The sequence below is a fragment of the Dipodomys spectabilis genome, unplaced genomic scaffold, assembly GCF_019054845.1.
Source record: "Dipodomys spectabilis isolate Male_0828 unplaced genomic scaffold, ASM1905484v1 ptg000002l, whole genome shotgun sequence".
Classification (NCBI taxonomy): domain Eukaryota; kingdom Metazoa; phylum Chordata; class Mammalia; order Rodentia; family Heteromyidae; genus Dipodomys; species Dipodomys spectabilis.
Genome location: NW_024870679.1, coordinates 60,523,986 through 60,537,818, shown reverse-complemented (window position 1 = coordinate 60,537,818; position 13,833 = coordinate 60,523,986). Strand labels below are relative to the sequence as shown.

The 13,833-nt window shown below is 48.8% G+C and overlaps 1 protein-coding gene across 1 annotated transcript; it reads right to left on the bottom strand.

Moving 5' to 3' along the window:
* Positions 1 to 3,231: 3,231 nt before the first annotated feature.
* Jun (Jun proto-oncogene, AP-1 transcription factor subunit) lies at positions 3,232 to 5,756 on the bottom strand. Its single transcript, XM_042681035.1, has 2 exons — positions 5,670 to 5,756; positions 3,232 to 5,549 (listed from the first exon to the last, which is right to left on the bottom strand). The coding sequence occupies exon 2, from the start codon at positions 5,463 to 5,465 to the stop codon at positions 4,452 to 4,454; it is 1,014 nt and encodes a 337-aa protein (XP_042536969.1). The 5' UTR covers positions 5,466 to 5,549; positions 5,670 to 5,756; the 3' UTR covers positions 3,232 to 4,451.
* Between the last annotated feature and the right edge of the window lie 8,077 nt (positions 5,757 to 13,833).

The window sequence follows — 13,833 nt, the reverse complement described above, 5'->3', positions numbered from 1 at the left end:
TATAACCTCGCAGAGGGCCTTGAAGAGACCCAGGGAAATACCCTCTTTGGGGATGTCCACAAGCCCCAAACCAAATTAAATCTGTTTTCCAGATTGAGGAAAGAACACCTCGCTTCAGCGTCAGTTTCAGCATTTGATCCTCTTCCCCTCTTCCATGAGACCTTGCTTGGCTCATGTGGAAGTGAGTGGTGGAGGCCAGAACTATGGTGAGCTGGAAAGTGTTGTTTTCCCCCTTGGTGTTAACTAATGTACTTCTTCTCTAACTATAAAAGAATATACATAACAGATGGTTTAATATGAACTCTGTGTCAGCAAGCAAACCTTTAGTATAAACATCTAGACTTCTGAAATACATATATACATATACAAACAGAAAGCGCCTTTGTCATTAACAAGGAAGCTGGTTGTTTTTAACAGTCACATCTGGAGCTACATTTTTTGTGTGCCTACTGAACGACATTCATGTTATCCTTCCCCATCTCCACCTCCAAGCCTAATGTTTCAGGCAGACTCATTTTATATAAGATGCTCATTTGCATTAGTGGAGGCAGAAAGGGATGCTATGTGTGACTTATGAATGTGTTAACAGCTTAATTCCTTGAAGAATGCTCATAGAGAACTAGGTGGAAAACTTTGGTGATTGGCCAGGTGTAACTTTGAGAGGTATGTGTGTGTGCATGTGTGTTCAAGTCATCTGGAATTGTACACTAAAAAATGGATAAAGTATATGTATATTTTTTGCAATTATGTTGGAGGAGAATTTAAGTTCACTTGCTCAGTTATCAAAAATTCATTTCACGAATATCTTCTATGTATGTGCCAGGCACTATACTAGGAGTGTGAGGATCCTTCGATGAATAGCACAGGGTTCTAGCCAAATAAGTAGGCATAAATATTCACAATTTTTTTTGTCGGTCATGGGGCTTGAAGTCTGGGCCTGGGCACTGCCATTTAGCTCTTCAGCTCAAGGCTAGTGTTCTACCACTTGAGCCACAGCACCACTTCCAGCTTTTTCTGTTTATGTGGTGCTGAGGACTCGAACCAGAACCTCCTGCACGTGAGGCAAGCATTCTACCACTGAGCCACCGTCCCAGCCCATATTCACAAATTTTAAAGTGTTGTCACAGAAGTTTTAAGGAAATGTTTTGATGCTCAGAGGGAAAAATTTCAGAGTAGGTACTATGCCAATCAAGCCTTAAAGAATGGGTAAAATCCATCATTTGAAGCAAAAGGAAAGATGGTCCAGGCAGAGGGATGTAAGCAGGAGCTTAGAAGAGTCAAAGGTCATGGGATTCAGATTTATACAAAAGTATAGTTATTATAAACATGTAGCCATTAAGTTCAAGGCTTATTAAACATCTCTAGTCATAGAGCTCTGGGAAGGTCAAATAAAAGTCATTCAGGAGGCTGAGATCTGAGGATTGTGATTCAAAGACATCCTGGGCAGGAAAGTCCACGAGATTCATATCTCCAACTAACCACCAGGGGAAAAAAAAGCCAGAAGTGGAACTATGGCTCAAGAGGTGGTGTTACCTTGGGTACAAAAGCTCGGGACAGTTCAAGTCCCAGGTCTGGCACACACACACATACACAAAGCCACTATCTCTTTCCATGAAACCTCTGTCCCAAGAGTTAAAGCATCCATAATGGAGTTGGGCACTGGTGGCTCACACTAGTAATCCTAGCTACTCAGGAGGCTGAGATCTGAGGATCAAGGTAAAAAAGTAGAGATGTGGCTCAAGAGGTAGAGCATCAGCCTTGAGCAAAAAAGAGCCAAGAAAGTGTGAGGCCCTGAGTTCAAACCCCAGCACAGGCAAACACATAAAAAAGAATCCATGATTGAATTATTATATGACCATATACAACAAATTGAAAGAGGATTAATAATGTTACATGCTGTGAGCCTCATCCTAACTCTGAGTGTTATTTAAGATGAATAACTCATTAGTACATAATAGATTAAGCATTGAGTCTATAAGTAAATAATTGATTTTGTTCCCAAAGTTTATAGGATATTATAATCTCTTCCCTACTTCAATTATTTATATTTCCACCCCTCTAGGTTAGAATTTTAGATATATGCATTTAGAATGTTAGGTCAAAGATTCAAGTATAAGGATAAACCTAAATATCATATTTTATTTCTTCCTTTTTCTTTTTTAGGCATTGGATGCAAACTGGGGAGTAGTATGGCTTTTCTGTGCAACTCTGTTGTCTGGGCTTAGTGTACCTTTCCAGGTAATTAATTCTCCAGCCTGCTTATTTTTTCTAGTTGGCTCTTGTTTAGCTTCCACAGAGCCCCACCCTAAAATGCTTTATTGTCCCTCTGCTGACTTATTTCTACATATGGTCAAAATCAACTCACCTTCCCGGATTGCTGACATCAGCAAATTCACTGTTTGGCAAACTGGGCTCTGCTCCCAGTAACCCTTTGTTCAAGAAGTGTTATTACAACAGAGTGCATCTGATACCTAACAAGGCTGTCCAATCTCTTGCACTCCTAAGGAGAAACCCTTTGTGCACTTGGGTTTACAGCCACAGGCAGGATATTAGCACTCTTGGACCTGTTGGGTGCTAGAGCACTGCTAATGAGCAAACAACCTTGCCTCAATTAGTGGCTTGGGAAGTATTCCTGGATATCAAATTGCTTTTGCTGCTTGATAATCACAGTAGCTCTTGGGATGAAACATCAACCAAGCAAAAATTGTTTCCCCTATTGAGTACTGCTTGTTGATCTAAGTTGTATTTGTAGATGGAAGTTTGCCATTTCCCCAGCTGAGGTTTGATTTACACATGTAATTGTTGTGCTGGTGTTCATGGTTTCTCCTGTGAATCTTTTCCAGATTGGCATCTTCCCAGACTGATTCTATAATAATTACTTAAGCCAGATTATTTTAGAAATAAATATAGATTTTCATAAGGCATAGGTCATCTAATTTAGAGGTGGAAGAGGGGACATAGATATGGACAGACATACAGACAGACAGATAGATACATAGATAGATATTGGGAGAACGTTCTAGTTCGACTCTTCATAAATTATTTGCTTCTTAATTACTGTGAAAATCCAGAGTGTGGTAATGTTAGCCCCAGAAACTGAAAAGCTTCAGTATACAGCTTGGGAAAGAAAGAGAAGTAAAGGGAAAGGAATTCAAGATTTGTTTTTCATGTTTGAATACATTTATTGTAACAAGAATGCTGTTATATTCATAAGCAAAGGTCATCATTTTTATCTAAGAATTGTCAAAGTGAAAATTCCAAATTGGAAGGATACATCTTTTGTGAAACTTGCCATGAGTCCCTGCTTTGAGAATAAGCAGCTACTGTTAAATCTCTACTAACATTACAAATGGTCACAGCACATGCCACTTGATACAATCCAAAACTTTGAAGTGTTTGATTCCCCAGCAGACTGCCCCTCACCACTGCCCCTCCCCCCTCCAGCCTTCTGAAACACCATACTATCTTATGCCAAGCATTCAGTGCAGTTAACTGGGGAAGGGAGGTGGATAACCTTATAACATCAGATGCATTTATTTCTAAAGCCTAAGGGAGAATAGAGTTCTTACTGCATGATAGCATGAGGCACTGCCATAATTGACACTCAACCCTTGCAACTCTGTTGAAATCTAACATAATTTTATCTATAGATAATGCAGCAAAGAGGTTTTTTTTTTGAGGGGGGTACTTTTCAATATTTTATTTTCTTAAATATCCTTTCCGGAATTCTCAGAAACAAAACATAAAAAAATTATATACTTTATTACAAATGGTAAACTCAGAGTGCTCCAAATCTCTTATTTACAAACAACACTGGGTAGGACACCCAAACAAACAAACATGAAATAACTTACAAAGGCAGGAAGCTGTTTATTGACAGTAATCAGCTTTCATCAAATTAAAAAAAATATGTATATGTACATACACCGTTGACGAGGGAGGCCAGGAGTTCATTGGTGGGCGCAGCCTCGCCCCCATACACCTCCCTCCAGCCTCCCCCTCCCCACCCTCCCCGCTTTGTGTTCTTAAGGAGTACTACAGAAGCAATCTACAGTCTCTATTGCAGTTTGAACCCCCCGCCCCCCTTTAATACTGAATGAGATCGAATGTTAGGTCCATGCAGTTCTTGGTCAATGTTAAAGTCAATCTTTCTGCTCGGGCGCGCGCGCGTGCGCGCGCGCAGGGGACTGCCCGTCCGCAAAGCGGGGCAGCCCGCAGGCGGCAGCTCCCTGGCCGCGTGCCCAGGCAAGGCGCGCCAAGTCCTTCCCACTCGTGCACACTGGGGGCGCCGTCAGGACGCAGCCCAGTCCAACTTGGATACCCTTGGCTTTAGTCCTCGGACACCTCTCTCTTATCTCTCTCACTCTCTCTCTGGCGCAACCTGTCAAGTTCTCAAATCTGTCTCTGTTATTATTTGCTCTCCGTTGTCTCTAAGTCCCGAGAGTCTCTCCTCAAAACGTTTGCAACTGCTGCGTTAGCATGAGCTGGCACCCGCTGTTAACGTGGTTCATGACTTTCTGTTTAAGCTGTGCCACCTGTTCCCTGAGCATGTTGGCCGTGGACGCCAGCTCCGAGTTCTGCGCTTTCAAAGTTTTCACTTTTTCCTCCAGCCGGGCGATCCTCTCCAGCTTCCTTTTCCGGCACTTGGAGGCGGCGATGCGGTTCCTCATGCGTTTCCTCTCCGCTTTGATCCGCTCCTGGGACTCCATGTCGATGGGGGACAGGGGCGGCGTCTCGCCGGGCATCTCGGGCACCGTCTGCGGCTCCTCCTTCAGGGCTTGCAGCCGCGGATGCTGCACGGGGATCTGCTGGGGCAGGTGGTGCGGCTGCGGCTGCGGCGGCGGCGGCGGGGGCTGCTGCTGGGGCTGCGCGGGAAAGGCCAGGCCCGCCGCGCCGTAGGAGGGCGCCCCGCCGCCGCCGCTCAGCGCGCCGGGATTGAAGTTGCTGAGGTTGGCGTAGACCGGCGGCTCGCTGTGCAGGCCGGCGCCGAAAGCGCCGCTGCCGCTGCCGCCCGCCACCGAGGCCACCGCGGGGGCCACCATGCCCGCCCCGCTGACCGGCTGGGCCGCCGACGTGACGCTGGGCAGCGTGTTCTGGCTGTGCAGTTCGGCCAGCGCGCGCACGAAGCCCTCGGCGAAGCCTTCCTGCTCATCCGTCACGTTCTTGGGGCACAGGAACTGGGTGGGGGTCGGCGTGGTGGTGATGTGCCCGTTGCTGGATTGGATGATCAGGCGCTCCAGCTCGGGCGACGCCAACTTGAGCAGACCCACGTCGGGCGAGGTGAGCAGGTCCGAGTTCTTGGCCCGGAGGTGCGGCTTCAGGCTGCCCACGGGGTCGGCCAGGTTCAGGGTCATGCTCTGTTTCAGGATCTTGGGGTTACTGTAGCCGTAGGCGCCGCTCTCGGACTGGAGGAACGAGGCGTTGAGGGCATCGTCGTAGAAGGTCGTTTCCATCTTTGCAGTCATAGAACAGTCCGTGACTTCACGCGGGGTTAGCCTGGGCGGTGGGCAGAAGTTTCGGGGCCCCCACAGCGCGCTGGTCCCGGGTTCCTTCGGCAGGAAAGTTTGTCTGAGCGCGCGCGCTCCCGCGGGCTGGCCTCCCCCTTCCCGCGCCCGCCGGCCCAGCTCGCCCCGGGGAGCACAGGGTTAAGACGCCGCCCGCACTCTTACTTGTCCGCTCGCTGGCTGGCTCACTCGCGCGCGCGCGCGGCCGGGCTTTGAAAAGTCGCGGTCACTCACTGAGCGCTCCGGGGTTCGCTCCGGATCCTCGGGAGCCCGCGGACGATCGCGCCTCCCCCGGCGACGGCGGCTCTCCCGCGGCGCTGCAGGGCGCCGAGCCCCCCGCGGTGACGGCCGGCGGCGGGTCTCGGCCGCTCCCCCCCCCGCCCCGGGACTCGGACGTCGGTCCCCTCCTCCGCTGCAAGGGGGAGGGGGATGCGCGGCGACCGCGGCTCGCGCTCGCCCAAGTTCAGCAACCGGTGCGCGCCACGCCGAGCTCGGGTCTCGTCTCCCCCTCGGCCGCTCGCGGCTGCCTTCTCTCGAGCGCCGCCGGAGACAAGGCGGAGCAAAAGTTCGCTCCGGGACCCGGAGCCACTTGTCCCCTCGCCCCGGTGCCTCCGGGTCGGGAAAGTTGCTGACGGCTGCAGCCGCTCGGCGGTGTCTCCGCACCGGCCCGCCGGGGGCTCTCCGCGCTGTCCGCGGGCGCTCGGCCGGCGGGGCTGTCCTCCGCGGGTCACAGGAGAAGGGGATCCTCAGGCGCTCCCCCAAACACCAGCGCGGGAGCCACAGGCGCCGGCTCTCAGCAGTCGAGGAGAAAAAGGCAAGGAAAGGCAGATGGGCAGGTCGGACTCCACCGCCTTCCTGGCTGAGTCTGTCTGTCTGTCTGCCTGCCTGAGTCCGCGCACCTCCACTCCCGCTTCGCCGACTCAACCACACTCAGTGCAACTCTGAGCCCTTAACCAGCCCGAGCTCAACACTTATCTGCTACCAGTCAACCCCTAAAAATAGCCCATGATGTCACCCCAAGGCCTTCCCATTGGCTCGCGTCGCTCTCTGGGGGGCGGGCCCACCCGTCGCCATGGAGACCCCACCCTAGAAGATTCTTCTCCCGGCCCGCAGAGGCTCACGGGATGAGGTAATGCTCCGCTGCCCTCCCACAGTCGGGCCCTTTTTTCTCCTCCTCGCCCTCCCCCTCCCGCGCACCGCTCGAGCCCCTCGCACCCCCCCTCGCACCCCCCCCCCCCCCCCGCCACCGTCCCCTCCCCGCGCGTCTTTCCCGGCCCGCCCGGTGCATTGTGGGCTGACGTCTTGGGGTTTGTCTGTCGAGTGACGGAGGTTGTCGCGAGCGGCCGGGCGCTCGCCGTGTCTGCCCCGGGTGGGATCGAGTTCGAGACGCGCGGTTGCAGGGACTTGGGGACGCCCCCCCAATCCCGGGAGGTCGGGAGCAGAGGGCGCGGGCCCGGAGTGGACTCGGGGTCTTCCGCGCCTGGAGCGGGGAGGTGGGAGCTGGGTCCGCGCTCCCCCCGCACTTCCGGGGGGGCGGGCGCACCGCGCTTAAGGTGGCCCGGGAGGTCCGGGGGAGGGGGCGGGCGCCGGAGTGAGCCCAAGTTTGGGGGACAGTCTTGGGAGACAGCCCCCCCCCCACATGGTGGACGCGCGAAAAGTTGGTTTCTTGGTCCAGAGTCCACGCGGCCGTGTGGCCAATCCCGGAAGCCGCCGAGTGATGGTAAAATTTGGAAACTGAGGCTCAGCGGAGTCCGGGGGCCCCTGGCCGCGCGTTCCGAGAGCCGGGGGAGACGCGGGCAGGGCTTCACAACTTCGCCTCCGGGGGCGAGATGAGAGGGGGACTAAACGTCTCGGTGAACTGAGCGTCCAGACGTCGTGGTCTGAAACTCGGGGAACCGTGGCGATCGCCGGTGCCCCCGCACACCACCCCACGCGCGCACGCGCGCGCACACACGCACACACTCACTCCCCTCCCGCCCCGGCTTGCTTCCGGGAAAACAATCCTGAGAGCAGCAGACTGGCCCCGAGTCACGCAGTGGAACCGGGAGTCCCGAGTCTGAGAGCCAGCTGCGCTCGCCACTCCCCGCCGGGTGGTGGGCGCACACCCCGCGCGGCCTCTAGGAAGCGCTAGACACATGGAAGTGACTTCTTCGCCGAGATCCTGTCGTTTCCTCCTCCCCAGCCTCCTAGGACTAGCCTGTGTGCTTGCAAGAACACTGGAGCCCGGGTGTGCGGGCGCCACGGTGCGCAGCGTGCAAATCACGAAACTTTTGGGCGCTTCATTGGCCCCATCTACGCGCAGTTGGTGCCAGCGAGAGCCATCACTTGGGACTTGAGAGGTGGTCACCAGACAGTCCCTCTCCTGCCCTTCCTCAGAGTTGCCAGGGTAGGAGTGTGACTTGGCTAGGTCGGTGGTACCTCCTCTCTCGGAGGAGGAGGAGGAAAGAAGGGTTGGGAGGAAAAGGATTAGAAGTCCACCTTTCCCCCCATCTTCTCTCTCCACCGGGGACTCTGAGGTTGGATCTGCAGCCATGTAAAAGTTCCCAGGTTTCAATTCAGACCTTGCTGCCTCTAAACTTGGGGGTGGGGAGTGGGGAGAATTCAGCCATGGGTCTGTAGCCTGGAGGCCTTCGGGTATTTGTGGTTTTGAGAGTTCAGAAACCGACAGCAGCTGGTATCAGTGGGACATCATCCAACTTTTCTTCACTCCAGGCACTTCGCTCGCTTTTCACTCATGCAGCAAAGAATACCTGGCTACTGCCAGCCTGGCACGGAGCAGGGGTGGGGGTGGGGTAGGGATCTAGAGATCCAGTTACTTTCCCCAAGAAGGGAACATGCCCGTATCTCTGTTCTCTGAATAATTACCTGTTGTAATCACTGAGCTGGTATTCTAAATAATGTTTTATGATAACAGTAACAAAAATAAATTTCATACATGAAACAGCTACTATCTGCCAGGTATTTTAAGCAATTTTTTTTTCTGGTTAGAAGTCTTTTAAAATAAATATATATTGAAAAGGTGATGAACAGAGGGGTTACAGTTACATAAGTAAGGTAATAAGTATTAAGCAATTTTTAAATACTGTTTTCTCTCTTGAGAGGCATGTATTATTGTCCAGAGTTGGCCTATAAGGAAATAGACCTAGAAAGGTCTAGTGTCCTGCTTAGGTCACACAGGCAGCTGGAAATTGACCTCAAGTTTGTGCTACATTCTCTTGCCTTTTTCTCCATCCTGGCAAACTTTCTTGTAAAGTAATAGTTATCTGTAGATGAAATGACCCTGGTGGCATAGAAGAAATGTTTTTGCCCAAGTATTGGTACATTTGTTTTTTTAGAGCTCCTGTATTTAGATACTTCAAGATCTAGGATTTTGTGTAAATATACATCTTTCGCCTTAGAGTTCTGTGTGCTCCTTTGCCTTGTGTGGTTTAATAGGCTGAATTTCTCCTTAGGTTGAGAAATAGCATATTTCATCCAAAACGTAACAAATCTGTTCATGTTAACGCCCCTGCTTGGAAGCCTTCACTGCTTCTCTTTACAATCGGGACAGAATTTTGATTTCTTTGCCTGGGAGAGTCTTCCTTCCTTCCTTCCCTCATTATTCCCTCATTATTATTATTATTCCTCCTTCATTTCTTCACAATCTAGCTCCTGCTAACTTTAGCATCATATCTCACTCCCAACTCTGTCAGGAAAGGCTGTATTATGCCTCCCTAAGGAGCATCCTTAACATTGCAGTCTCCGTAATATTGTTTATTTCTTGCTCCTGATAAATGCTGTATTACATGTTCATTGTGGATCAGCAGAGAGCTCTGCTTCCGGTATTCACTTAAAGACTCTGGCTGAGGGGGGCTGGGAAGGTGGCTCAGTGGTAGAGTGCTTGCCTTGCATGCATGAGGTCCTGGGTTCGATTCCTCAGCACCACATAAACAGAAAAAAGCTGGAAGTAGTGCTCTGGCTCAAGTGGTAGTAGTGCTAGCCTTGAGCTGAAGAGCTCAGGGACAGTGCCTAGGCCTGGAATTCACACCCCATGACCACCACCACTACCACCAACAACAAAGACTCTGGCTGAGGAGCTTACTCTGGTCACGTGATTGTTCCAATTATTGTGGATGGGGGACAGGTGAGGAGAACTTAGCACATCATTGCCTGGCTCCCAGGCACATCCACCTGGAAGAGGTGCACACCATCTCTGCCCATAGACCACTGGCCAAAACAAGTCACAGGGCCATGCCTGAAGTGAAATCTCTCTGAACTCTGCCAGATGTCTGGAAGGGCTTGCCAGGAGTATTTGGGGGAACACTGATGACTAACAGTCTCCCTTTCTGTTCACCAAATGTTTGGTTCACTGTCTTCCCATGGGCAGAATTCCCTCACCTTTTCCTCAAGGGAATCAACCTTCAAGACTCTTCTAGTCACAGCATTCATTAGAGTCAGATTCCTTATCTCTATCAGAAGAAAACCCACCTTAATCTACCATGTGGTGATGCCAGGTCATTCATTTAGAATGAAGATATGAAACAAGTCAGTATCTTTCTAGCACAATAGATGCTAATCGAGTAAGCCAAAAAATTGAGGATGCCTCTCTTCCAGTTAGACCCTGGTTCTGCTCCCTGAATGTAACTTCCCTCCATTGTTTTCCTTAACCCCTGGATTTGCCACTGAGAGAGTGAGCCCTCTTTTCATACATTAAAATAGGTCTTGGGAAATAAGCTTTTAAAATTTGTGAGAGATGCAGGATGGACTTGCACCTTGAAGATGGTCTTCTTTAAACCAGGCTGCTAATCTCTGGGAGAACAACTCTGGCATGTGGGCTTCTTGACTATTTGGCACTAGGTGTGTAGTAGCCACAGCTACAATTCTTGGCCAGGTATGCTTTTATAGTTTGCCTTGTTTCTTTGCTTTCTTTCTGGCTTTCAACTTGGATCTGAGTGCTTTAGACCTAGTAGGTATTGGTGGCTCAGTCCTACCTCCCCTTTTCCAGAGCTAGGTATTGTCTTCATTTGTGATGAGATGTTAACAATATCTTAATATTTACCCCTTCACTTGTATTCACTTCAAGCCTGACTTTTTTTTGCAAGACTGTTTCTTGTAGAAAACATTTCTTTTGAAAAATTGCATAATGTATTAGCTGTGATTAAAGAAACTTTCACTTTTTATTTAACTTTTATTAGCATAGATTAATTGTACAAGGGGATTTCATTGTGACATTTCCATCCATCCATCCATACCATGTAACCCATCAACCTCACCCCCTCCAACTCTCTCCCTAATTCTCCTTCCCTCTTAAAACAATTTCAAATGGTTTCATTGCTCTATATTCATACAAGATGCAAATTTTCCTCACCCTGCAAACCCGAGTTTGTGGGTTGTCTATTCTCTTTTGTTCCTGTTTACAAAGTGACCACATCTTTATTGAGTTAATCTCAACAGCCACTCATGCATACTATAGAAGTTCTGTTTGTAAGTAGATTATAATCTCTTGCTTTCCTTTATTAGGTTCATGATCTGCCTTCTAAGTCATCTTGGGTGACATGTTCATCAAGCAGATCACAGCCTTTCAGCTTCTGATCAGTTATTGCCCTCAAAGCAAATGTTTAGTTGCTGTCATTTATTGTTGTTATTGCGTTATCCTGTGTCTCTAGGTGCCAGTTTTTATATCAGGACAGGCTAGGTCATGCTGCCATAACAACAATCCTAAAATCTCAGTGGCCTAACAAAGAAACTTCATTCTTACTCATACTGACATGTTCAAGGTCACAGGGGCTGCTCAGTGTGTTTATCAGCTCCAGAGAAGGTTTCTTCTTGATTCATGCAGCCTCATTCATCCTGATCTTCTTGGTAGGGAAAGAAAGCGAGGTAAACTCACATTGGCTTTAAAAGCTCCCTCCAGAAATAGTCATATTACTGTGTTTACAGATAAGTGGCCAAGATAAGTCACATGACTATGCCTTCTTAAAAGGTACAGGGAAGTACAGCCCTACTATGTACCAGGAAATTAGAGAGCTAGAGAGACATACCTCTGTCTGGGCTACTTTATGTCTGGGCCACGGCGTTACTTCTCACTTGTACTACATGTCCATCAAAATCACTTGAGTCAGTTGTGTCTCTGTTTTATGTACATCTCTGCCACAAGACCCTGGCTAAGAGATCATCTTCTTTCTACAGCATTGCTGATGGTTGTGGCAGAGAGCACAGATCTTAAGGCTTCTGCTGAGAGCGGTTCATATGGCCAGGCCTGATATCAGTGGCGAGGGACAGCAAGCATTTGTGAATAGTAATGCAGTCCACACCCTGCACTCTGCATTCCCTCCATACCTCTTCCTTTCCGCCTCGCTAGACCCTTCCACTCCTCTTCACATTCTCCATCTTTCCATTTACTTCTGTTCTTAAAGCAAAATGTGAACTGGCAAACTCCTATTCATCCTTCAAGACCCAGTTCCAGACTTCACTTCCGTGAAGCTTCCTCACCCTGTCTCCCACCTGTCTGTCACACAGTGTGGCTCTCACCACATTGAGTGCATAACTGAAGGAGAGGATGTCTATCACATTATCTTGTAAAGGTTTTCTTAAATCTTTGACTCCATCCCCAAAATGTGTCATTTGTTTAGGATCTTCAATACTGGCACAAGGAAGGCTTAAAAGATGCTTTTTTGGGGGAGGGGGCGGGGTATCCTGGTCCTAGGGCTTGAACTCAGGGCCTGGGCTCTGTCCCAGAGCTTCTTTGGCTCAAGGCTAGCACTGAACCACTTGAGCCACAGTGCCACTTCTGGCTTTTTTTGAGTAGTTTATTGGAGATAGGAGTCTAATGGACTTTCCTAGCTAGGATTATAGACATGAGCCATTGGTGCCTGGCTGGTGAATTCTTATTGATGGATTTTTTTGTGTTTTGAAAAAAAATTTACTTTTATTTATTTTTGGCAGTACTGAGATTTAAACTTAGGGCTTCAGGTTTGCTAGGTAGGCATGCTAATGCTTGTGCTGTGCCTCCAGCTCTTTTTACTCTAGCTATTTTGAGATAGTCTCATTTTTTTTTTATTAGATCCACCTAGACCATGGTCAACCTATTTATACTTCTCATCATAACTGAGATGATGGACACATCTACCATTCCCAGGCCCAGGCTTTGTCTGTTGAGATAGGTCTTGCAAACTTTCCCAGGGGCTGGCCTTGAACTGTGTGATCCTCCTTATTTCTGCCTCCTGAGCAGGATTGTATCCTAGCTGTGATTACACGTGCGAACCAGCTGTGTCCAGCCTGGATTTTGTTCTTAAGTAGGCTTCCCACAGGGAGATTAAAGGAGTGTTTGAATAGTGAGGTAGAGAGTACCTCATTTTAATATGCAGTGCTGGAACCTGTCAGACTCCCCTGCTGTGATGTTAGTCTGAGATGCTAGCATTTCTCTCCTCAGTTAGCTTTTTCCAGCCATGTTGGCTATAGTAAAGATTGTGTATTAGGCTGCAGTGAAAACACCTCAGTGACTTATGATCAAATCTTTCACTCTTTGCTCCTGCTACATGTCTGTGACGGTTGGTGGAGTCTCTCATCCCATCACCTTGAGGAACCTGACAGATCTCATGGTAGAAGGAAAGGGCTTTTCAAAGAGTCTTCTCTGGGCAGTTAGATGTCTGCTTCAAAATGTCACATATTGCTGGTCTGGTGATATGTGCCTGGAAGTAGAGCATTTAATGAATTGGGAGGAGAATTGAGAGTTCCAGATACTGGGGGAAGATCAGGTCTATAAATAAATAAATAATTGTAAAAATCATACGTTATTTGTTACAATCATTGGTTAAAATGACTCTCATAACCCCACCCAACCACCAAGGGACCAGGAAATGCAATCCTGCTTGCCTGGAAGGCAGAGAGCTGGAATTATTTGGTGACCAGTCCTATTGACTCCCACACTGGCCTTCATTTATTGGTTCCCCAAGTAAGACGAACTGCTGCCTGAGAATCTATACAAGACCATTTTCCCATCTCCTTAGCCAATTTCTGCCCTCTTTTGAACATTAGTGACACTAACAGAGGCTTTCTCTGATTTCCATGTTGATCCCTCTGCTCCTACCTAAATTAGATCCCTTTATTAGCTGCCCTTCTTACATTCTCTCGAAAGTCTCTATAATTTTCCTTTATAGTCACTGGGTGAATAACATCCTTTTCTTTGTTTCTTGGGTTCAGAGCCAGTTGAAAGTTAAACACAGGAACCAAATGAATGGGAATCAAAATCCTAACTTGTCAGGTGACACAGCCTGTCTCAGAGGGTATGACAGACATGAAGTTACGGTGGATTTTATGACATTCCACCTCTGGCTTAAACCCACCTAGT

Bases quoted from the DNA above. Each gene is read 5' to 3' on its own strand.
- Jun (XM_042681035.1), bottom strand. From the start codon at position 5,465: ATGACTGCAAAGATGGAAACGACCTTCTACGACGATGCCCTCAACGCC.